At 45.0% G+C, this 23,081-nt stretch overlaps 2 protein-coding genes across 2 annotated transcripts; both read right to left on the reverse strand.

Moving 5' to 3' along the window:
- Positions 1-20: 20 nt before the first annotated feature.
- Positions 21-14,944, reverse strand: cpxm1b (carboxypeptidase X (M14 family), member 1b). The gene is made up of 14 exons (XM_030739057.1): positions 14,639-14,944; positions 11,933-12,042; positions 11,699-11,838; positions 11,375-11,459; positions 8,446-8,605; positions 8,279-8,361; positions 7,344-7,467; positions 3,806-4,002; positions 3,537-3,716; positions 2,926-3,123; positions 2,734-2,830; positions 1,011-1,150; positions 767-869; positions 21-448 (listed from the first exon to the last, which is right to left on the reverse strand). The coding sequence occupies exons 1-14, from the start codon at positions 14,904-14,906 to the stop codon at positions 141-143; spliced, it is 2,193 nt and encodes a 730-aa protein (XP_030594917.1). The 5' UTR covers positions 14,907-14,944; the 3' UTR covers positions 21-140.
- A 628-nt stretch (positions 14,945-15,572) lies between these two features.
- smu1a (SMU1 DNA replication regulator and spliceosomal factor a) lies at positions 15,573-22,028 on the reverse strand. The gene is made up of 12 exons (XM_030739073.1): positions 21,913-22,028; positions 20,668-20,878; positions 20,222-20,374; positions 19,800-19,910; positions 19,511-19,639; positions 19,243-19,362; positions 19,043-19,159; positions 18,834-18,961; positions 17,379-17,505; positions 17,121-17,288; positions 16,789-16,941; positions 15,573-16,316 (listed from the first exon to the last, which is right to left on the reverse strand). Exons 1-12 carry the CDS (start codon positions 21,936-21,938, stop codon positions 16,218-16,220), a joined length of 1,542 nt encoding a protein of 513 aa, XP_030594933.1. The 5' UTR covers positions 21,939-22,028; the 3' UTR covers positions 15,573-16,217.
- Between the last annotated feature and the right edge of the window lie 1,053 nt (positions 22,029-23,081).

Raw genomic sequence — 23,081 nt, forward strand, 5'->3', positions numbered from 1 at the left:
TTTTATTTTATTAACGGGTTTTTACTGTCAGACTGTTTCTGCTGCTCCACAGCAGAACGTAACACGTCCATCATCATGAGTCCAGTGAAGGTGGGTCTCTGAACCAAGTCCCGCTTTGTTCTCGTTATCTTTCATCATCATCACACCCTCTTCGCCCGTCTGGCGGCGGCGGCTGCACGCCTCTGGTTGATCGCCTTGGTGGTGACGCGGAGCTTCCGCATGCGCAGCTGCCGCAGCCTGAGCTGCAGGTCCTTTGGAAGTTTCCCTCCTTTTGCCAGAAGCTCCTTCAGCCTCTGTTTGGGCACCTTGGTGAGGCGGAAATCGCAGATTGTGGGGTAGTGGTCGTACATGACCTGGCAGGTGCGGGAGGAAGGGAGGTAGCCCTCCGCGGTGGCCGTCACCCGATACTCGCCGGGGTTCAGCAGCCTCCAGTAATCACCGTCAGCCACTGCGAAGGGCAGACAAAGGACAAATATTAGTCTGATTGATTATTACAGTTTATTTGGTGCTTTAGCAGCTTATCAGCCAAACAGCCACAAAGTTCTTCTGTTTTACCTTCAAATGAATTTGGAACATAAAACGAGACGATATTTGACATAATCCAAGATTCACACTGAGGTTTGTCACCTGATCAGGTTTCCACTTCACATCATGGTCAAAAAAATCTAGTTTGGCATATTGAGGAAGATACCTGGACATCAGTCTCGAAAAAAACACATAATATTCTGAATGAGGATCGAGTAAAACAGTAAAAAAAAAAAAGTACCTGATCTAATGTGATGATCGATGTCGTCGACTTTGATGATGGCGTCTGCTATTCCAGCTCCCGTATCCTTGTCCCGAACCACACCCTTAATTCCACGGTGGACCTACAATAAAACATGTTGGTACGGTCGGTGCTGTAGCCATAAATAATAAGAGGAGATGGCAGAGCCTTTGACTGTAAACGTGCTGCTTTTTTAAACCAGTTTACGAAATAAATCTTCAGTTCTGAGGATCGACAGTCAAACCTGCTCCATGTACGTCAGCAGAGACTCCCTGTTGTTTTCCCACTCGACAGGAAGCTCGCTGGCATGAGGAAATTTATCACAGGACAACTCCACCGTCACCTCAAAGCAGTTGGTGTGCAGGTAGCTGAAGTCATTCATACCTGAAAGTAAAGAGAAACCGCGATCGTCCGCTCTTCCTTTATTCAAGCTAATGGTCATCAAACCACATCTTTATTGATATACACTGATCAACAATAACATAGAGCAGCTGTCTAATATTGTGCTGCCCTGACCCATCGAGGCGTGGACTCTATTAGACCCCTGAAGCTGTGCTGTGGTATCTGCACCAGGATGTTACCAACAGACCCTTTAAGTCCTGGAAGCTGTGGGGCCTCCGTGGATCGGACGTGTTTGTCCAGCTCATCCCACAGATGCTCAGTCGGATTCAGAGCTGGGGAATTTGGAGGCCAAGTCAACACCTCAAACTCCAAACTCCAAACAAAGCGAGGGGATGGCTACTCTTAAGAGAGCCGCAGCAAAACTGCTGGACTGACTTGGGTTACACCTCAAACTCGTGCTCCTCAAACATTCCTGAACCATGTTTTGTTCGTGGCAGGGAGCATTATCCTGCTGAAAGAGAAATACTGTTTCCATGAAAGGGTGTAGATGGTCTGCAACAATGCTGAGGTAGGTGGTACGTGTCAGAGTAGCATGGATGGAAGGACCCGAGGTTTCCCAGCAGAACATTGCAGAACATCTTATTTACTTTTACATGGGGATGTATGTGTGTATAATCAGTTTAAGTAATAAGGGCTGTTAAAAAGCTGACAGACATTTGATAGTTTGACAGTTACATTCAACATTTATAAACATTTGTGGAAATATTTGCAGGGAAATATGGCAGATAGAAGTTTAACTAAACATACACTATCCTGCCAAAGTATTCACTCAACATCCAGATCACTGAATCCAGGTGTTCCAGTCACCTCCACAGGTGTATAAACCAGCACCTAGGCATGCAGACTGCTTCTACAGACATCAGTGAAAGAATGGGTCGCTCTCAGGAGCTCAGTGAACTCCAGCGTGGTACCGTGATAGGATGATACCTGTGCAACAAGTCCAGTCACTGCTAAATATTCCACAGTCAGCTGTTAGTGGGATTATAACAAAGTGGAAGCGATTGGGAACGACAGCAGCTCAGCCATGAAGTGGTAGGCCACGTATCATCACAGAGTGGGGTCAGAGGATGCTGAGGGTCATAGTGCACAGAGTTCACCAACTTTCTGCAGAGTCAATCACTACAGACCTCCAACCTTCATGTGACCTTCAGATCAGCTCAAGAACAGTGAGAGCTTCATGGATGGGTTTCCATGGCAGCTGCATCCAAGCCTTCCATCACCAAGTGATGCTTCTCCATCTGCCAATCTGATGGAGGAGGCTGGGTTTGGTGGTTGCCAGGGGAACGGTACCTGTCTGCCCGCATTGTGCCGAGTGTAAAGTTTGGTGGAGGGGGGGGTTATGGTGTGGGGGTGTTTCAGGAGTTTTCCAAGACATTTGGGACAATTTCATGATCCCAACTTTGTGGCAACAGTTTGGCCCCTTCCTGCTCCATCATGTGAAGGCAGGCAAGCGAATACTTTTGGTAATATAGAGTACATAAATACAGTAATTATATGTTAATTAAAAAACCCAGAGAGATTTCAGCTTTAAATCCCACTCAGACTGTAAAATCATCCGCTCTTACTTCCTGGTACATTGTGCCAATCGGCTCCATTGATGATGTTGTTGTATCTCAGGAAGTCCTTGTTGTGGCACGGCCGCCGGTCTGGGTTGGACATCACCTGTTTGTATTACATCACAAGATCAAAGTACGCACACTGTTCACTCACTTTCACGAAGATGTCGATGACTGTAAAAGAGTGGGAGGAGCAGAGACCTGATTGGTGCTGGCGTACACCACGGCCAACCAGCGGAAGAAGCTCTCATCGGGAGTGGGCGTGTGCTCGCGGGGCGCCCAGTCCCGGGTCATGTCGTACGGGTAGGTGACCACCAGCTCTCCACCGTGGAGGTTAGCGCCCAGAACAAACGGGATGTTCTGCATCCAGCTGATGACAGCTCGGGTCTCTGACGCCACCTGGTGTTAAAGTTAGGATAGACGTGACTCTGTTTTAGGCATTCAGGGCACCTTTTAATGTCAGTGCGCCAGTAAAAAGTGGAAACAGAAAAACATGCTCCTGTGGTTTTCTGTCCATGGTTTACAAGCTTGTGGCACTTCTAATTGTAGCCCCTCCTGCAGCTGCCCCCCAGATGCTTTTGGACTGAAGCCTTCAGTGTGGTGTACTGAGAGTAATTCTGGGATTATGGGCAGGAGAACAGAGGAGATGAGGAAGCACACCTCCTGCTTCCTCGTTCTCCAGGACTAATGAAAACAATGACATATTTAACACGTTGAATATAAAACATGGAAACAGTGCTAAGAACTGAAATAATGAGATTATAGGAACATGCCTGTAGTGTGTGTGTGTGACATGTGTTTGTTATACTCACAAAAGCTTCTTCAGTGGTGTACTGCTCAGGGATGGGGAAGTAGTGGTTGATGAGTTTGGAGCGGTCCGTCTCCAGTTCGATGGCGGTCCACATCCCCGAGTTGAGGTCAGCAAAGTTGTGGTTCATATCGATGCCTTCGTAGCTGTAACGTCCCAGGGCCCAGCCTGCCAGCTCGGAGCCCTGCGGGTGAAAGAAAATGGGATTCATTATTTTCAGCTATGAGGATCTGACGCTCTGATATGTCGAGCTGATGCTATGGCTTCCTGCACCTTCTTAAAGGCCATCTCGTATCCATCGGGGTTCATGGAGGGCAGAAGGTGGATGCGGGTCTCTTTGACCAGGCGCACTATGCGCTGGTCTCCCCGTTTGTACTCTTGGCAGATGTACTGCATGAGACTGAGCAGAAGTTCTCGGCCCAGCACCTCGTTCCCATGCATCCCTGCAACATATCGAAACTCTGGTTCCCCTGCAGAGGGCGCCAAACACACACAGACAGTAAGTGAGGCTCGCTCTCACACACATCCTTTGGTTAATGCCTGTTAAAATGTAAACACAAATCTGCTTTGAGCACACTACAGTCCTGTAGGTACAGTGGGCATCATATGCAACAACATTTAACACACCTGCAGTTTGATGTTTCAAAAGCAGAGCTGCACAGAGCCGTGAAAGTGCTGCAGGTGGTCCACATACTCGACATACTCTGAGGTATTTCTGAAATCTCACACATTCGTCTCAGAGCTGTTTGTGAGGAGGACTTTGAGCTCACTGCTAACAACTCCGCACGCTGAGGTGAGATTCTCACACTGTGGCTGATTTGGGTTTGTGTGCAGTCAGTTAGTTTAGCAGGTAAACACAGTTTGAATCTTAAAACGGTTCTCAGACTAAAAAGTGAAACTTTTTTAATATTTAAATACCCTTTAAGCACTTTTTGAGTCTGTTTTTAGCAAGTTAACAAACGAGAATTTAGTCCAAATGATCCCTCTGCATTAGAGAGGAAACATGCAGCTCCTGATAGATACGCACTCTACATCAATAACTGGGCTCACAATCTGCAGTCAACACATTTAGACGCAAAACTTAAATAAAAAGATTTTTTTAGTTAAAAGCAAACAAAATAAAAATCTGTATGTATCTCTAAATCTTCTTCCTTCTGGTTTTTCTGTGTGTAGCAAACTTGAACATATTTAGATCACTGATCATAGATCGTTCGGTTTCATTTCATTTATAAAAGATCCTGAAAGCCAAAAACCTTCCAAAGATCCCAGTCGCCTTTGTTTGAGACACCTGCTCAGTGAGGTTCCTGTAATGATTCAGGACGAGCCGCAGAGTAAAACTTTATGCAGCATGTGCAAGAAAATGTTTCTCTCTCATCTGTAAAATCATAGTTTTCAGTTTTTGGTGCATTTGGTCCAAAATGGTTTCTGTATGTTCTTCATGAGAAGGATGCAGATGCTGATGAAGGAGAGCTGAGGTGATGTTCTCTCTCTATAGATTCTGGTTCTTTAGTCATAAGACAGAAAATGAGAAGCACAGCTTGAAATCTGGCTGCTCACCGACTCTCATGGTTCTCATGATCAGTTAATTCAAGTCTGTTTGTCTGGGTGTGAGGATGCTTTATGCTACATGGGAGGCAGAGCCTTCAGCTTTCAGGCCCCTCTTCTGTGGAACCAGCTCCCAGCTTGGATTCAGGAGACAGACACCCTCTCTATTTTTAAGATTAGGCTTAAAACTTTCCTTTATGATCAAGCTTATAGTTAGGGCTGGATCAGGTGACCCTGAACCCTCCCTTAGTTATGCTGCTATGGGTTCAGGCTGCTGGGGGGGTTCCCATGATGCACTGCTGCATGTCATTAATCTCCTGTAGTTTATATTTAGCCTTGTTTTTTTTTTATGCTCCTCTTTTGACCCCCCCACTTCACTCTGCAGCTGGCTGAGGTAGATGACTGCCCCTCCCTGTAGATGACTGCCCCTCCCTGAGCCTGTTCTGTTGCAGGTCTCTTCCTGTTAAAAGGGAGTTCTTACTCCCCGCTGTCACCAAGTGCTGCTCACAGGGGAGCATGAAGCACGCTGAGGTGACTGTTGCTGAATTCAGCTGAAATGTTCATTAAATTTAAGCACTAACATCAAGAAAGAAAAGCAGGCTTAGATTTTATATTTGCTCACAATATGTCTTCATATTTGTGATGTGTCTGTAAATATCCCAGGCAGCACACGGCAGTATTTTCGTGATTCTTCTGCTGTACATATTCATACGATTAAAAAACCCACCGGTGAGCCGGCAGGACAGCAGCATCAACAATAAGAACAGAGAAAGAGAAGCAGAGAAAAGAAGGCTGATGAAGCCACAGGTCACTAAATAAGACACCACCTACAGTAACCGCTGAGATGATAAATACTGAAAAAATGGATTTACGATCACACCAAACTCACACAGGTCTGTGGAGAAAAACAGACTTCAAGGTGGAGTTTTCTTCCTTCATAAACTTTTAATGTGTCACATTAAATGACGGGGTCACTAACTTCAAGCTTTGTGCACCCGAGAGAGGATTTTATTGATGAATTTGAGTGATTATCATGTCTGCCTCCCACTCTCCCTCTGCCTGGCCGTGTTGCATTCACTGCCACGTTTTCTGGCGGGAAATCCCCAGCGCTCTGCTGCCATGTGGGCTGAGCTGACGAGGCCAAAGACAACATTTGTACACCTCAGAGCCAATGAAGGAGAACTCTGGTCCGTTTATGTGCCACACAGTATTGCACTGTATGTGTAGCAGGGCTGAAAGACACAGTAAGAAGCAGTGTGCTGACCCTCTGACCTCTTAGATGGCTGTCTCACTGGGGGAGAGGCAGCGTGGCAGCACAGCAGCATGTGGAAGATTCACGGTTTAGTTGAAGCTTTAGGTTTAGACTGCAGGTGTATGTAAGAGACTTTCATCCTTAATGATCTGGAGTGCAAAGATATCTCAGCCTTTACTAGCCCTAAGGAGACAACAGCACTAGCACACTTTTATTTGTCTTGTGTTACCTGCTAACTCCTCCTTCTCAACCAAATATGGTCACTTCTGAGTTACACAAACAAGATGGCAACTGCCAAAATGCTCCACACAGGCCGTATAAAAGACAGACGCAGCTTCTTTGAGCCTTAAACCTGCATTCTTTCTAATGACCACCAGGGGGCGACTCTTCTGGTTGCAGAGAGACGTCCAGCTGCACAGAAGCCTGCGGGAAAACAGCCGTGACCTCCCTTTCTCCCTGACCCCAGGAAACGCTTTACTGATGGGTTCGTGAGCTCCATCGTTAGTTTTACTAGTTTCAGGTCACACTGAGTCAAACATGAAGTCCAGCAGTAAATTTTGGCCATTCTAAGAAGCAGATAGGAGCAGGGTATGCTCACCGCTCAACCTCGTCAGTCACAGAGTTGTTAGACTTCACGGATTTCATCCATCTTTTATCCCATGATGCCAAACTCCAGGCTTTGAAAATGATCTGAGCGGTAAGATGTGTGAGTGGAAAAAACGCACATATGTGGACAGGCACGGAGCAGATACTGAGGAGGCAGAGCTACAAAACGACACGCACACGCCGGTGCCATCCTCATATAACACTTTCTAACTATCATGCACTCGCACTCTGATGGATGCATCGGGGCAATTTGAGGTCCATTGTTTTGCCCACTTTGACATCCAGATTGGAGGAGACAGGGATCAAACCACCGACCTTCTGACTAATAAGACTGTAGCTCTACCTCTGGACTAATATTTGATTTGTGATACTCTGATCGATAAACATCAATGACTTCTTTGTTCTCACCTAGTTCATGTTTTCCCGGGTTGTCGGAGATCTCCATGACGTAGAGCTTCAGACCCGTGTAGCTCTTCCCGATGGTGTAGATGTGGGTGATGTCAGGGCAAGTCTCATGAACCGACTTCATCAGCTGGGAAAACAACCAAATATGTTTCACCTTTCTTACGCTGAACAAATACTCGATACTGCCAAAAGTATCCACTCAGCATCCAGATCACTGAATCCAGGTGTTCCAGTCACCTCCACAGGTGTATAAACCAGCACCTAGGCATGCAGACTGCTTCTACAGACATCAGTGAAAGAATGGGTCGCTCTCAGGAGCTCAGTGAATCCCAGTCCAGTCACTGCTAAATATTCCACAGTCAGCTGTTAGTGGGATTATAACAAAGTGGAAGCGATTGGGAACGACAGCAGCTCAGCCATGAAGTGGTAGGCCACGTAAAATCACAGAGTGGGGTCAGACGAGTGAATACTTTTGGCAGTGTCACGGTCAACTCTTTTAGACCCTCAATGGAAGTGTGTTTAGCTTAGATTAGAGAGCATTTTTGGATCTCCATCCATCTCAGCAGGAAATACATGAAAGGTAACAACAGATGTGGGGTAAAGTATTTCACCAGTGGATCATTAGAAATAAATGAAGGTTCTTCCATCTGATCGCACTGCATCGAACACACACAGACTTAGACTGCAAAGGGAAACTTTGTCACTGAAGAGAACCACAAACACTCCACATGTCTACATCCCATAAATCAGCCATGTCCAAACTCTGGGTCAGTTTGAGGAAGGTGGACGTGTGTTTGCTTTGGTGGGTTTTCTGACCATCAGGTAGTAGCAGCACAGCGAGGATGGGAATGAAGCCTCTGTGTATTTGTTCTTGGTCAGACCACACACACACACACACACACACACACACACACACACACACACACACACACACACACCTTTCTCATCTCCTTGTAGTTGTGGTGTCTGAAGTCCAGCTTGTCTGTGGGCTCTGTCTGCCACGGATAGATCTGATTAGGATCTGTAAAACAGGACAGGTGTGTCACTTTGGCCAAAAATATGTGTGTGAATGTAAAGACTATTTCCAGCCAGCGGCTTCGTGTACCTGGGAGTGCGCAGCCCAGGACCTCGGCTCTCAGGCAGATGTCCCCCTTTGTCCCGTTCTGGTACCAGGTCTGCGGGTTGATCCGAATGTAGCGCGCCACTGTGGAAGTGTTGAACAGGGCGAGGACGGGCGTCTCTGCATCCTGGTTTCCTTCAAACACCTGTGACACAGTTGTGCACACTTGTCATATTTTCATCTCTTTTGAATTTCATTTTTTGCTGCTTTTCGCTCCCGTCTGACCACCTGAATCACGAAGCCCCGTGTAAAAAAATAAAAGAAAAGAAAAAAAAGCTGGAGAAAGCACATCTGGCACATCATGCCCAGCTGTGGCTGAGGCGCACATGCCAGAGAGACCACGGAAACAAACAGAGCTAACCGAAGCTGCACAGTTAAACCTCCTCCTGTCTTTTCAGTAACCAAACGTCACTGCGAGGACAAACTTTGCCCACACGCTGTAAAAATGAAGCTCAGAGTCTTTGCATGTGCCTCGTACAGACCCAACTTTCCTTTACAGGACTCTGTTGGAATGATGGTAGCAGCTTGTGGGTGAATTAAACTCTAATGCGTTTTCCTTTCTTCTTCCATAAAGTGGGTTTAAGCTCCTGTGGTGCTGGTTTGAAATGTAAGACGACAAAACACAAAATAAATTTACAAGCAATTTACATGATTATTTTACCTTTATTTAACCAGGAAGAAAAACACACTGTGATTAAAATCTCTTTTTCAAGTGTGTCCTGGATGTGACAAATACACACAGAAAACAGCCATACAGGCCAAAAGGATAAATAAGTAAAAAAAAGTCTAAAATCTAAAAATGTCATTAAAAATTAAACAAAACATCTACAGCTCATTGCGGTCGTGGGCAGGTTATTTAAATGTGCCTTAAACTCACATATTGAGATCATGTCCTTAACCCTTTCACTGCCACAGGGGTCAAGGCCAACAGTGACCCCTGTGTTAGTAGATTACCTTTCACTACCACAGGGATCACCGGTGACCCCCGTGTTAGCAGAAGGGAGGTCTTTTTGAATTTTGAATTTGAAAGACACGATTTTATTCTAAAATAAAAACCCAGCTTCAACTTTAGTCTTTTTATTAACTGCTGAATATGAGGAGTGAATGAAAGAAATGTATCTATTAAGATCCCAAGATATCTGTACTCTGATACACATTCTATTTGGGTACCCTGAGATGTAGATATCTGGGGCAGGCTCACAGGTTTAGATTTGGAGTTGGTGTTAGAAAACATGACTTTTGTTTTGTCCACATTTAAAACAAGTTTTAAATTGTAAAGATTTTGTTGTACAGTGTCAAAAGCCAGCTGTAATTGGGACAGTGTTTGTGCTGGAGTAGGTGCAGAGCTGAATATGACACAGTCATCAGCATAAAGGTGAAAATTTGCATTCTCTACATCCTAAAGGTACGACTGTGTGAAAGAACATAAAGCAATTAGCTTTTCGGTTTTATTGTCTTTATTTGAGCGCATTAGACCCTGCTTGACTTCTGCACACAGCCAGGCTTTAGCTTGGTGTTAGCTCATGTTGCTAACACCAAAGTTGCAGCTTTCTTTCTCACCGATGTTGTTGCTGTGATGAAGCCAGACTAATTTGAGTTTTTGTGTTTTTATGTGGAGTTTTGTGTTGGAGTTCTTCTTGCAGTGGGAACCAGCTGTCAGTTAATATTAGCACACTTCATTTTTACTGTAACAGTAGCTACATTTGAACAATGGCTCATTAAGAATGTAGTAAATACAAAGGATGCTCTTTGCATAAAAATGAGCTGAAAACTTCTCAGCGTGGTGTGCAGCGTGTCCTTAAAAAACTGAGGAAACCAGAGAAAATGAAGAAGTAGCAAACCTAAAAAACTCTTTACAGTATCTGAAAGTGACGTCCTTAAGAAACAGGAAAAAAGTCCAGCAAAGACCTGATGCTGGACCTGAGACATCATCTGGACCTTCAGCCGATCCATCAGCTGTTCACTGAAGCCTCATCAGAGATGGTCTCAGGGGAGGGGAAGGAAGGGAAAAGGGAGGAAGGCTGAGGTCTGTCACATTACACAAGAACTGGACTGAATATCAGTGACAGCAGGTCTGGTGGAGGGATGGATCCAAACCACCATCAGTGTGTACGAAGGAGGTCAGGAGAGGTCCAACAGTGAGCGTCTGCAGCCAGCTGTGAAACACGGTGGAGGCTCTGCATGGTTTGAAGCTGCATCTCAGCCATTTAAACTGATGGAATCATGAATGCAGAAAAGAACCAGCAGATTTTGATCCACCATGAAACACCACCTGGAAAGCATCTGACTGCTTTAATCTTTCAGCATGACAATGATCCCAAACACCCTACAAATGCAGTAAAAGCAGGATATAAAAACACACTGGAGCACTATCAGTCATGGATCGGCCCCCCCTGAGCCCGGACCTCAGCATCACTGCAGCAGTGTGGGATCATCCTGACAGAGAGCAGAACCAAGGGCAGAAACATCCAAAGAAGAGCTTTGCAGGTCCTCCAGGAAGCCTGGAGAACGGTTCCTGCAGACTGCTGAAAGCACTGACAGGAAGCTCCTGAGAGGGTTCAGGCTGAGCTGAAGGATAAAGGAGGTCATTTTAAATATGGACTTCAGAACTGTACAAACTGTTTTTGCCTCATATGCTGGATCTCCATGCATGCTTGCACATGTTTCAATAAACTGCTGCACCTAAAGCATCCTAACAAAATATAAAGAAACAAAGGTTGGCTTTTGCGCAGTGCTATATGTGTATCAGAACGATGTCAAACATAAACATTAGTTCTTACACAGTTAAATGTATTATATTGCTGTTGATGTGTTTCTTTAGTAAAACCTTGTGATTCAGTGTCAGGAAAACGCTGCAGGCTAACTCACCCACAGGACACACAAGTTAAAGACAAACGAGGGGGTCTTCACTCACAGCCTCTTCAGTCCCGTTCAGACATGGTTTCCAGACCAGCGTGTCATTACTGAACTGCACCTTGTAGGTGTGCACCACGTCCCAGCTGTTTGTGAACAAAACACACACATCTGGATTGTAAACATGACACGTGATACAAGAAGAAGCTTGAATTAAAAATAAGAAGCTGCGGGAAGCCTTGTTTTATGTATCTATGCATCTTATATTAAGTAATGTTACAGGCACTAATGCACTGTTATTGTGATTTTTATTAACCATAGGAACATTATCGCCTATTAACCGTTTCCCAGCATGCCTACTGAGCTCTAACCCACCAGCACTGACCTCCAGATGGAGTTGCGCCCCTGCAGGACGACACCGGTGAAGCGAGTCAGCTGCCGAGCGTCGACCTCCAGCCACTGCTTCTTATCTCTGTGCTGAGCACACCAGGCCCCATCGTAGATATCTCCATCCTCTATTCCAGACTGCAGCACACAAATGGAGTACACAGTAGTGTCGATGCTCTGCAAGCATCGTCTGAAGCAACACTCGTCTGAAGCTGTTATTCTGTGCGGTCACCTGGATGTTGAGTCGACCCCGGTGGGGGCCCAGGCCTCGGCGCTTGTAGGATGAAGCCCTCAGCTGGGCGTCTTTGACCTTCAGTGACTCGAGACCCAGCGGAGGGCATTCTGACACAACCGACAGGTCTTATTAATAAAATGATAGAAGAGGCTAAGAGAGCAAAGCAAGTGTGAGGCAAAGTTGCACAGGCAGTTATTAAAAGAGCAGATATTTGGGAATGATCAAAACCATCAGTTACAGGTCAGCGCAGAGGAACAAAGTCCACAAACTTCCTGTGAATAAATATTTGAGAGGTGACCTCGCACATGCATTTTTTTCACATTATTTAATAAGAAAATTTGCTGGTAGCAGATTAAATAATTAAAGATTTCTGAAACTCAATAAAGGCAGATGCTTCCATACACGACTGATGAGTATGATGAATATGATGAGTATGGAAACTGAGTCATTTGTTGAGCTTTTATTGGCCAAATCTCACCCTCTCTGTACAAACTGTGAGAGGAAACATAAAATGAGCGATGACAAAGTTTTAAGACTTGAACGTGTCCAGCGCGCCGTTACAACCGTCTCAAATCCTCAGACAGACTCTCGCTGTGTGCGGGGTTCACCCCGCTCCAAAATGCCTCTTCCTGTCAGGAAGCTTTACCGGCTGCTGTAAAGAACAGAAGCAGCATAAATGAATGCTAAATGTTGCTGGTGTTTCCTGTAAAGGCCCGTTCCCCGGTTTGCCTTGCAGTCCTGCAGGATCTCTTTGCTCGTGAGTCAAACTGTGTCTTTGTTGCTGCTGACCGCTGGATTCCTGCCAAACCACAAAGTTCTGCTCAAACTGCTGAAGCTGAGCCAAACTGACACTAAAGGAGTCCACACCTCAGCCGATTACCTGTGAGAATGAATTCCACAAGGAGGGAAAATGATTGAAGACTGTTTGTTGGCCTGAGGGAAAAAAAACATCTATGATTCGTTTTTCGGGGGGTGGACGACCCTCATTCGGCCTCTTTATTGATCTGCAGCACTAAAGAGTTCATCTTTCATTTAAAATAGGTTAATATCAAAGCTCAGGTCATCATATCACTCATGGTTAATCTCACCCCCCCACTGTCTGACAGGCCTGAGTGGATATTAATGATCTGATCTGACACCACATGACAAGCTGCCTACTAAGCATTTATTTCTGTCCAGCCTCCAACGAGCTAATCTTCTATCTTTGCCTCTGTGCACACAGATTATGGAGACAGATGCTCTGTACACACACACGCTTCCTCAGCTGGCTCAACTTCCGGTCCAGTGCACAAATACGGACGCAGATATTATGTACAAGGGAAGATCCACACAGCAGAAACCAATGTGTGCAGAATTTACAGCAGCAGCTGCTTCCACTCCTGTGCTAAGAACGGGACCGAGTTATACAGTGATCAACACAAGAGGGCCAAAAATCAGGAGAGCCAGAGAGTGAAATGAAGCTGGTTTCAGCTTTGTGTTCATATTATGAACATCGGTGTTTTTAGCAGCAGCGGCAGGTTTTAGGACATTCACGGAGCAGTTAGAGTTAAGTTTACATATACAGTATGCCTCCATCCAGCACTGCTCATTAAATATAAATGTTCTTAATGCTTTGGCTTGTTTGCTGCTTTCTTGTGTGAGTGCCCCTGTTAGCCTCACCTCCTCCAAGCAGGCAGAAGCAACCAAAGCTGTTTGCTGCTGATATCTGACAGATGTCTGATGGGCATACTGTATACTTCATACATACGCAGGACTGATGCTGGGCCCACTGACGGCCTCACTCCTTTTTTGACCTGGAGTTTGGCTCTCTCAGCAGCATCTGAGATCTTGCTGTAGACTTTCTTCAGGACCAGTTTGGGCTTCTTTGCTACCTTAATGCTCCTGGTGGACTTCTTTACTACAAAAAAGGCAAATCATTTCATTCCTCATAGAACATCCCTTCAGACTAAAGCTGTTCATAGATGCAGTAAAGCTTTGCTTTCAAGAAAAACAGTTAAACTTTAATGTTTGATGTTACTCTCATATATTTCCATGGAGACATGTTTCTCATGAACTTTAGGATTGTTAAACATCTGTAAGGACGAAGCCAGCTGTGCATCATTTATGATGTGATGATAACGTGCAGCTTCATTTCTGAGGGCCTGGGACCTGAGACTACATCCAGGTAAATGCTGCTGTAGATGCTCCAGATCTACCTCAGCTCTCCGTGCAGTGGAACATTCCTGCATTACCAGCATTACATACGACTGGCTTCAAGAAGCCTTTGCCCTCTTCTTTCCTGCCCTTTCCTCACAGCCCATCTGGTTTCCATCAGCAGGAAACGTTTCACGGCACCCTCTGCAGACTGTGGAATACCATCCCCCAGGAACATCCTCCCCCAGCCCTCGGACAATCTCTGAGCACAGACATGAAAACACCAACACACTCCTAAGGAGTGTGTTGGTGTTAAAGGAGTGACTCCTTTAACACTCTGAGGAACACTGAGGTCTGCTTTGGCTTCATCAGTGATCAATGATCAGTTTGTTGCTTCTGACTTTCAAAGCAGAGTTTATGTTAAAGTTTTGGCCACTTTGTTGTCCTTCAGTGTCACTGAGATACATCAGTTCATCTGCTCTCATAACGTTTTTCCTTTAACACTTTGAGTCATTCTTTCCTCCTCAGCAGAGATTAAACAGCATTAAAGGAAAGTTTGTATCCACTCACCCAGTTCTGGAGGACCTTCTTCTTCTCTTTCTTTTTTACCGGCAGCTTCACTCAGACGTCCCGGAGCTGTGGAGGGTTTGCTCACTGACCTACGATGACTGGTCGCGGGGACCTCAGTGGCGCTGGGCTTCCCTGCAGAAAAAAGGCTCTCAGCTGAAGTTAGAGCTGAGTTTAAAGCCACAGTGGGTGTCACTGCAGGTCTGCTTACAACAAGAAATGAGCCACAGTTCAGACAGAGAAACACGGTGATGAGCAGAAATCCTGCCATAGTCCCTCTCCCCTGCAGAAAACCCTCCGACACCAACTTCTCATTCAACCTCTGTGACCCGCTGCTCTGCAACTCCGGCAAGTCCACAGCAATGCAAACAGCTTCCTGCTGCACAGAGGTTAAAATAAACCTTCAGACTTTGTGCTACTGGCAAAGTAAAAAGCTGAAAACAATGTTACCAACCACAACTTTCATCAAACTGCCACAAATATGCTGCTTTGTTAACACATCCTGCCATTATAATAGGAAGATAAAAAAGGTAAATGATAAAAGTTTAGGATGAACGATCTTTGACATTAATATCAGCCTTCACTCTTAGTCTGTTCTCCAAAGTTACCGGTGCATTATAATTACTGCCTTTCATTTGATCTGAGCTTTTATTTTGAAGGATTTGCAAACCAGCCTTACCTCAGCCTGACCGGATGCCCCCCCCCGCAGAGTTGCTGCACTGGGAATCACACACCCAGCAGGATAACCGAACCTGCCTCCAGCTCACAGAGACGCAGACCGCCTCATCATCCCAGAAACACTCGAGTGAAGTTTATCAAACCCTTTAAATGAGGGTTTCTTATTCCAATGATTCAAAGCACTGTGTGTACATTTCTTTACTACAGATGTCACGTTTCACAGCTCTGGTTAAACAGCTTTAATGGCACAGACATATGACAATAACTTATTTTACAGGTCACTGACAGACATCACAAATCTGCTGTTTAGCATCAAAGATCAGCAACATGCAGCCACAAACTATTTAACCAGATCTTATTGAAAACAAAAAATATATTTACAAAACTGAACTTTCAAAACAAGAGTTGTTTCTAATATCTAAAAAAAGGGCTCTGAAATAAAGGCTCAGGTGCTGAACAGCAGAGTCTGATTTACTGAGCAGCCACCGAAAATGTGCAGAAAGCTTTCTTTCAGCATCCATCAAATGCAGAAGCAGCTTCGGTTCAGTTAGAGAAGCCGTGATGACAAACGGCACGAGAAATGCCGTCTCCGTTAATCAGACTTTAAGACACTCGCAAAATGAAAACTTTATTTGCAACACATCTCAGACGCTGAGGTAAATGAGGCTCTGCTGTGCAAACACCTCACACTCTCATAAGCTGTCAACATTTTTTTTAATGATACAAAAAAACACCCTAAAATCCTCATTTTTAGTCATTCCTCTCATTACTGTGAAAAACTGTGCTCCCCTGAACCTCCGTCTGTACAGGATCAGGCTGCAGGAGGTTAGAGAAAGCACAGCGGGCAGAGCTGTGTGCAGAGTCAGGACAGCCTCCAGTCTCTTCTCATGAGCTTTCTTCTTCTTTAAGGTTTCCAGAGCTTCAGCAGGCCGTCCTCACTGTAGGTGGCAATGAGGTTCTGGTGGGGGTGGTGGGCGATGCCAATCACATCCTTCTCGTGGATCTGGAGACGGAGATATGAGCAAGATTCACCACTAACATCAAGATGGAAACAGATTAACTTAAAAATGTAAGAAACTTCGATGGCTGACATGCAGACAGACCCACACAGCATCAGCATACAGTGGTTTCTGAAGATGACCACGTTTATGATATCTTATGTACATGTTTAGTTTGTGACCTGTTACATACTGAGTGACTGTCCTGACACTAAATAAAGCTGCTGCTGGCTTCTGGTTGGATATTTTAATACATCAGTGTGACGTGAAAATGATTCTTCTCAATAGGCTACATCAACATTATGTAGTCGTCTGAACTGTGTCTCATATTCATCCTTTAAAGAATAAAGGGCCTCACTGCTCCAACACTTCTGCATATGTATTTAGTCGTATATGCGACAGAACTCGCAGGAGGAACAGCGGCGGGAATCTGCTGGGATATTTCTGGAAGCTTTAATCCAGGATGCAGTGACTTACCGTCAGCGTTCTCTCCAGTTTGCCGGTGACTGTGCTGAAGCAGTAGAGCACAAAGTCTTCACCCACGCAGTAGATCCACTCGCCACGGGGCGACAGAGTGCAGCACACAAAGTCACCGCCTTCCCTCTTACCGGAGCTGAAGCTCCTCACGATCTGCATGGCAAACAAACACCTTAATACCTGCACGATCCCCGGGCTACGGCTCTGAGTTCAGGAGAACAACCTGAACGACTGTTAGTGATGTCATCAGTAACGCCTTTAATTAAAGCTCTCACAAGCCCACACTCCACTGTGAAGCACGTGCACATATCAGAGCGGCGATATGCACTGACCTGTCCCTGCATGTTCATGATGACCACGGTGTTGGAGCGGTTGCACACTACAAAGTGCTCGGGGTTCTTGGGCAGCAGGAGGACGTTGTTGACTGTGATGTCCGTGCCAGCTGACGTTCCCAGAGGCTTGAAGGTGCTGGAACACTCGGTGGTCTTCATGTTCCACAACTGAAGGTTAAACACAAGAAGGAAAACAAGAGTCATCACGAGAGAAAAGGGGCATGAGAGCGGCTAATTTTCGGCGGCTGCTCCTCTTACCTTCACCGTGCCGTCAGAGGAAGCGCTGATGATGTGATGGCCGTCTGGAGTGAAAGTGACCTCGTTGACAAACGAGGAATGACCGCGGAACTCCTTCAGAGTTTTCCCCGACTTCAGTCCATGGATTCTTATGCAGAGAACAAACAGGGAGGAGGATGTGGACATCCTAACATTATTTACTGAGCCCAGTATTTCACGAACCAGGGGCCTCGCCATTACAGAGTCATCAGTAAGAACCTGGATAAACAGTGCTGCTGTCTGTATGTCAGAGCCTTCCTCTTATAATGATGGATATATTCAAAGTCACTGTGTGTTTACCAGGGTGTAGGTGAAGTGAAGACGGCACCGTCGGTATCTGAGTAAAGATTTTTCTGACAACCCTATTTGGTGCATACACTTCCCACAGCACTTATGGTATCAGCCTGATCATGTCTGACTGTTAGAGCATGTGGGCTAAATGCAGCTAAAAGTGATACACTGACTGCAACAGGGTAACAACTTCATTACTTTGTAACTCATCAGTGAGTCTGACATCTCCTCTGAGCAGCGTCTCCACACCGACCCCGATGGGACACGCTGAGCTACAAATGGAGCTGCTGTAGTTTTTAAAAGTCTCCATTTAATAACCCAGTTAGCTCTGTGACCAGCAGCAGCGACAGCGTCTCTGAAGATGCTAAAAGTGTCGTTAAACGAGGGGATTTCAGATCGGCTACACCGAGCAGCAGCCACACTGAGTACAGCAAAGAGGCGGAGCCGATAACGGTGGTTCTTCTTAAACAATTAAGATCATAGCTGATAAAAAGCTGATCAGAGGCCTTATTAAACCACCAGTTCGACACCCTTAACCTTGTAAAAAATGATATGTTCACCTGCCCCATCATCTCCATATGTTTTAACACAACCCACAGCCCACAGTTAGCCCAGGCTGACCAAAGATAACTTGTTTTATGACAACTGTCCAAAGTTAATACTTTCATCTGTATGAACATTAAACACCGTCACACATGCTCAGTATGAGATTTAATGAGAAATATCAGCAGTGTGTGGTGTTTTCAGAAGCAGCCATAACCACTGTAATATCTTTATTTTACACCAACATATGGACGTCAGTCGGGCTCTACAGATGGACGATGTCAGGGATCGATGGCGGTCAAAGTGATTCGTGCTGGAAGTGAGAAAAACACCTGGTGTGTGTGTGTTTCTCTCTCACAAGTTGTTGTTTTGTGTGTTGAGTCAAACGTTGCGCATTATGGAGGCTGGAAAACGGCACCCTAACAGCTACACGACCTCCTCTGCTGCCCCACCCTGCCAACGATGCCGTCATCAGCGACAGGACGATGAGAATACAGAGCAGATCGCTCGACATCAATAAGCAATATCGGTGCTGGGATCAGTAAAATCCCTGCAAACAGCCACCATCTACAAATAAAGCTGAAGGGGTTTCGTCGAGTTTACCTGATGGTCTGATCGAAGGAGGCGCTGAGGAGCTGGCTGCTGTCCTTACAGAAGCTGAGGCACGTCACTCCTTTGCTGTGGCCGCGCTCGAACCTCCTCAAGCACTGACCGCTCTGGATCTTCCACACCTACGCAGACACACACAGTTTGCTCTAAAATGCAACTGGAATAAAGCACACAGAGAGAGAGGAACAGCTCGCCCCCTATACCTTGATCTTTCCATCCTGGGCTCCAGTGGCCAGCATCTCTGTGTCCCGACTGAAGCACATACACAACACAGCATCGTCCATCATCATGAAGTTATCCTGAGCCTGGTACTTCAGATCCTGCAAACAGCAAACACATTTCAGAATAAAATCATTGGCATAAGCAGAGTCATATTTAAGCTGCCTCTTCTTCCTTCACCTACCTTCCTGATTTTGCCAGTTGTGAAGTTCCAGACTTCGATGAAGCCGTCCACAGAGCCAGTGACCAGATACTGCCCATCAGGGGAGAATCGGGAACACTCCACATGAGATTTCTGTCCAAACTGTGCAGCGAGGAAAAAGAAGTCCCATCAGAACAAGTTTAAGCCCTGAACTTGCAGGAAGTGGGGGGGTGTGTGTGTGTGTGTGTGTGATCAGTCTGAGGTAGTGAAGAGGCCAGCTCGTGCATCAGCTATTTTGCCGTGTGGGTACCTTGATGTGTCTGCTGAGCTGCGTGGGGAAGCGCTCCTCCTCCACATCTTTGACGGCAGCTTTGCCTCTGAACAAGTCGATGGTCATACCGGGAGGCAGGAGACCTTGATGCTGCTGCCACTTCAGAGCCTGGAGAAGGAAAAGGGGACAAAAAAGACAGCATTTGCATTTTTATCTGGATAGACACACAAATTTGATTATTTATCCAGAAGGACAAAACTGTGTTAGTTTTTCCCCACAATGACTTTCATAAACTAGTACAACACCTGGAGATTTTCAGGTCACTTACCTGTCCCAGCAGAGCCATGAGACGAGAGGGAGGCACCACGCTGACCTCTCCCGCCAGGGCCTGAGCGATGGCTGCCCGGCGCTTCTCCTTACTGCTGCCATCTGGGTACGCCTGGACAGAGTTTAAACATTGAGTATCAAAGACAAACGCATAAATATTAATAAACATGGACGTCACATTTTAATCTGTTGTTCCTGCGTATCTGAAACCTTGTTTTCCCATTTCAGAAGAGCAGCCTACACTCTACTGAGAAGGAAAAATTGAAAAAAGGGGAAAAATAAATGTTATAATATTGCACAGCCCTTTTAAACAATTCTCAGTGCAGCCACTTATAAATCTGATCCAAAAGCAGGGTTTCTCTTTATGGATAAACTGGTGCTTAAGAGGACAAAACGTGGACTTCACGTTTGGGATTAACTCACCTCTCTGGGATCAAAGTAGGAGCGAGCCAGCAGGTTTTCCAAGTGGATGTATCTCTCCGGCTGCGTCTGTTTCAGCATGATCATGGGGTCGGTCTGTCTGAGGAGTGAACGAGCTGCACCCAACTCTCTCAACTCAATCAGCTCCAACACAACCTGGTCAGGGAAACGACACAGAGGCTCGACTTAAAAAATGATCCATCATGTCCAACACTGCGAGATCTGCTGGCACGAGTGACAGCAGCGGCACAAGAAACAGTCAAAAATGAGACAAAACCTAAAAACAACAAATAATTTCAAGGAAGACCTGATTAAGAAAAAGCCTTTCTGAGGATTCTTATGTATTATCTAGACACCAACCTTCACCCCCTTGTATAATCCCAGCTAACGATAAAATGCAAGCTTCTTCTTCTTCTGGATATGCCGACCAAAACGGATCCAGGCCTTACCTGTTCATAAAGGTCTATCAAGGTCTTGTCTGGCAGCTTGAGGGACTGGATGGCTTGCAGGACCGTGTCCCAGTGGCCGCTGTTGATGTCTGCCACAAAGCTCTCGATACTGTCCACTGTGTTCAGAGACACCGTAGTCTCCTCCTGCAGAGTGGCTAGTGTCCGGTGCAGATTGTTTTCTTTTAAGTACTGCATAATCAGGCGGATCACGCTGAGAAAAGAGACGAGCAGAAGATACAGTCAAGTTTTCATGTCACAGAGGTGGCCCTGTTTTTACCTGGTTAGGTCACCATGGTCCACTGGTACCAAACACACAACCTGCTCTGCTCAGAGCTTTAGTTTAAAATTGCCTGGAAGAGTCTTTAATCTTCAGTCAGAGACTCTGAGTGGTTTATCATCCACAGCCGTAACCACTGGGACTGACGTGCATTTGGACAGTGATACAGAAAATAAATGCCTGGCTCTTACCTGCTGCTAAGTCTGACTCACACTGACACAAATACAGCCAATATAAGAAGATGGGTTAGAGAAATGAGGGGAAGCATAAATCTGTTAAATAATTTCACTTTAACGTGTTCACACTTTTTCACTGGAGCAGGAAACTGCCAGTCCTGATGTTTCATGCGGGATTTTGAATATTAACGTCAACAACTCAGCACCGTTTCGGATGTATTTGGAAACAACTTTAATCAAATCTGATTTTTATCAAATAAACGATATTTGTGTCACAAATCAGGAGCACCGTGTTTCTCCAGCCACCCAGCCTGTAAAATAACTCAAACTTTACTTTGTCAACATAAGAAGTGGAGATACTGGCACTAAATGAAGCAGACTTAACATGCCGAGTAATCTGACTACTTTAAGGGTTTGAATTTGTTTGACTCTTTTACATTCACGGATCACGGCAACTGAGAAGTGCACATCTTTAGCTAATGCTAATTCACCCCTCCTGCCTTTCAGTTTTCTGCAGTACTGAAGTGATTAAAGTAGAAATAACTTAATATTTCAAATAACTTGGGTACTCATTCAACTGACACTACCTGCTCTTTACCACGCTGAAAAACCAGACCATTCACTCGGGTATGACTGAGATTAGCTCGTTAGCTTAGCTCAAGACGCTATCTACCGCTACTGCAGTTTACTGCAGGCCTCAGTGCCCAAAAACATGATCAAATATACAGTTTTAAGAAGGGAATGTATTATAAATATAACCCTGTCTCAACAATAATTAGACGAACTACTTACTCTGCGGATTCCACCTCCAGGGACATGATTATTTATATTAAAACAGCCTCCAAATCTGCAGCAGAAGGAAACGCCAAAAACACGCAGCAACGGCAACGGAAGAAACAGGAGGAGAAGGGGATTTTCAAAATAAAAGCCTCAACTCACGCTCAAGAACACGGAAATGTTCACGTTCCCACGTTTTCATAATAAAACCCAAACCCTAACTAAAAATAAAAACACCAAAATAATTGCACTGGATCGTATTTAAAATCATTACGAAGATGAGTCACCCTGAGCTTGCTGACCACATCCGACTCCCTGAAAACAACAATAAACAACAACAACAAAAACAAGATAAAAAGAAAAACGAAACGCGGGTGGGGTGATACAGTCAGGGAAACTGACACATTTTAGCTATCCACTGTTATTAGTTTGCTCAGAAAAACTATTTTTGTGATGAAATCAGTGACATTTTCAAGCCTTTTCTGAGCAGCGTTTTCTGTGGAGCCATTTCAAATAGTTATATCTAAAGAACTATTTTGGGCCAATTTTTTAGGCCAAATATCCACTAATATGACTTTAGGAGTTTGAAGGGGTTGAACAGATTCCCATCTGTTTGAAACTACTCAGACCAGATGAATTGTCTTGAAGATATTAGAGCTTGAAAATGAAAATAAAATTTTTTTTTTATTGTGATATTACCAAAAAATTACATCATCTAACAACTTCAATTTGACTTTTCTAGAAAGATTTAGTGTCTGGTGGTAACATATCCAACATTTGTGATGGTGTTCTGATTCACTTTCCCCAAATCTTCTGAAATTTTTACATTTTTGTTTGCGGGCAGCAGCCACGGCCTCAGAGTGCACCATCCAAACAAAACACTGCTCAGGAAAGGCTCATCACAAAAATCCTTTTTTTTTATTAGCCAACTAATTAATTACAGTAGAGAGCTAAAGTTAGACAGTTTTCTTATTAAGAAGTGTATCATCACACTGGAATTCTTCCAGGAAAATCAGAAATGGTCAGGCTGGGAATTTTTTGATTAACTGATGGGAAATGACCCAGATAAAATCAAAATCAATGTAAATCAGTGTTGTCAACACACTTCAAACTTCATTTTACTATTTTTAGCTCAACCTGATAACTTGAAGAAGTTAGAGCTTTATTTTGTCCTGTTTAAATTT

Source organism: Archocentrus centrarchus, chromosome 10 (assembly GCF_007364275.1).
Source record: "Archocentrus centrarchus isolate MPI-CPG fArcCen1 chromosome 10, fArcCen1, whole genome shotgun sequence".
Lineage (NCBI taxonomy): Eukaryota > Metazoa > Chordata > Actinopteri > Cichliformes > Cichlidae > Archocentrus > Archocentrus centrarchus.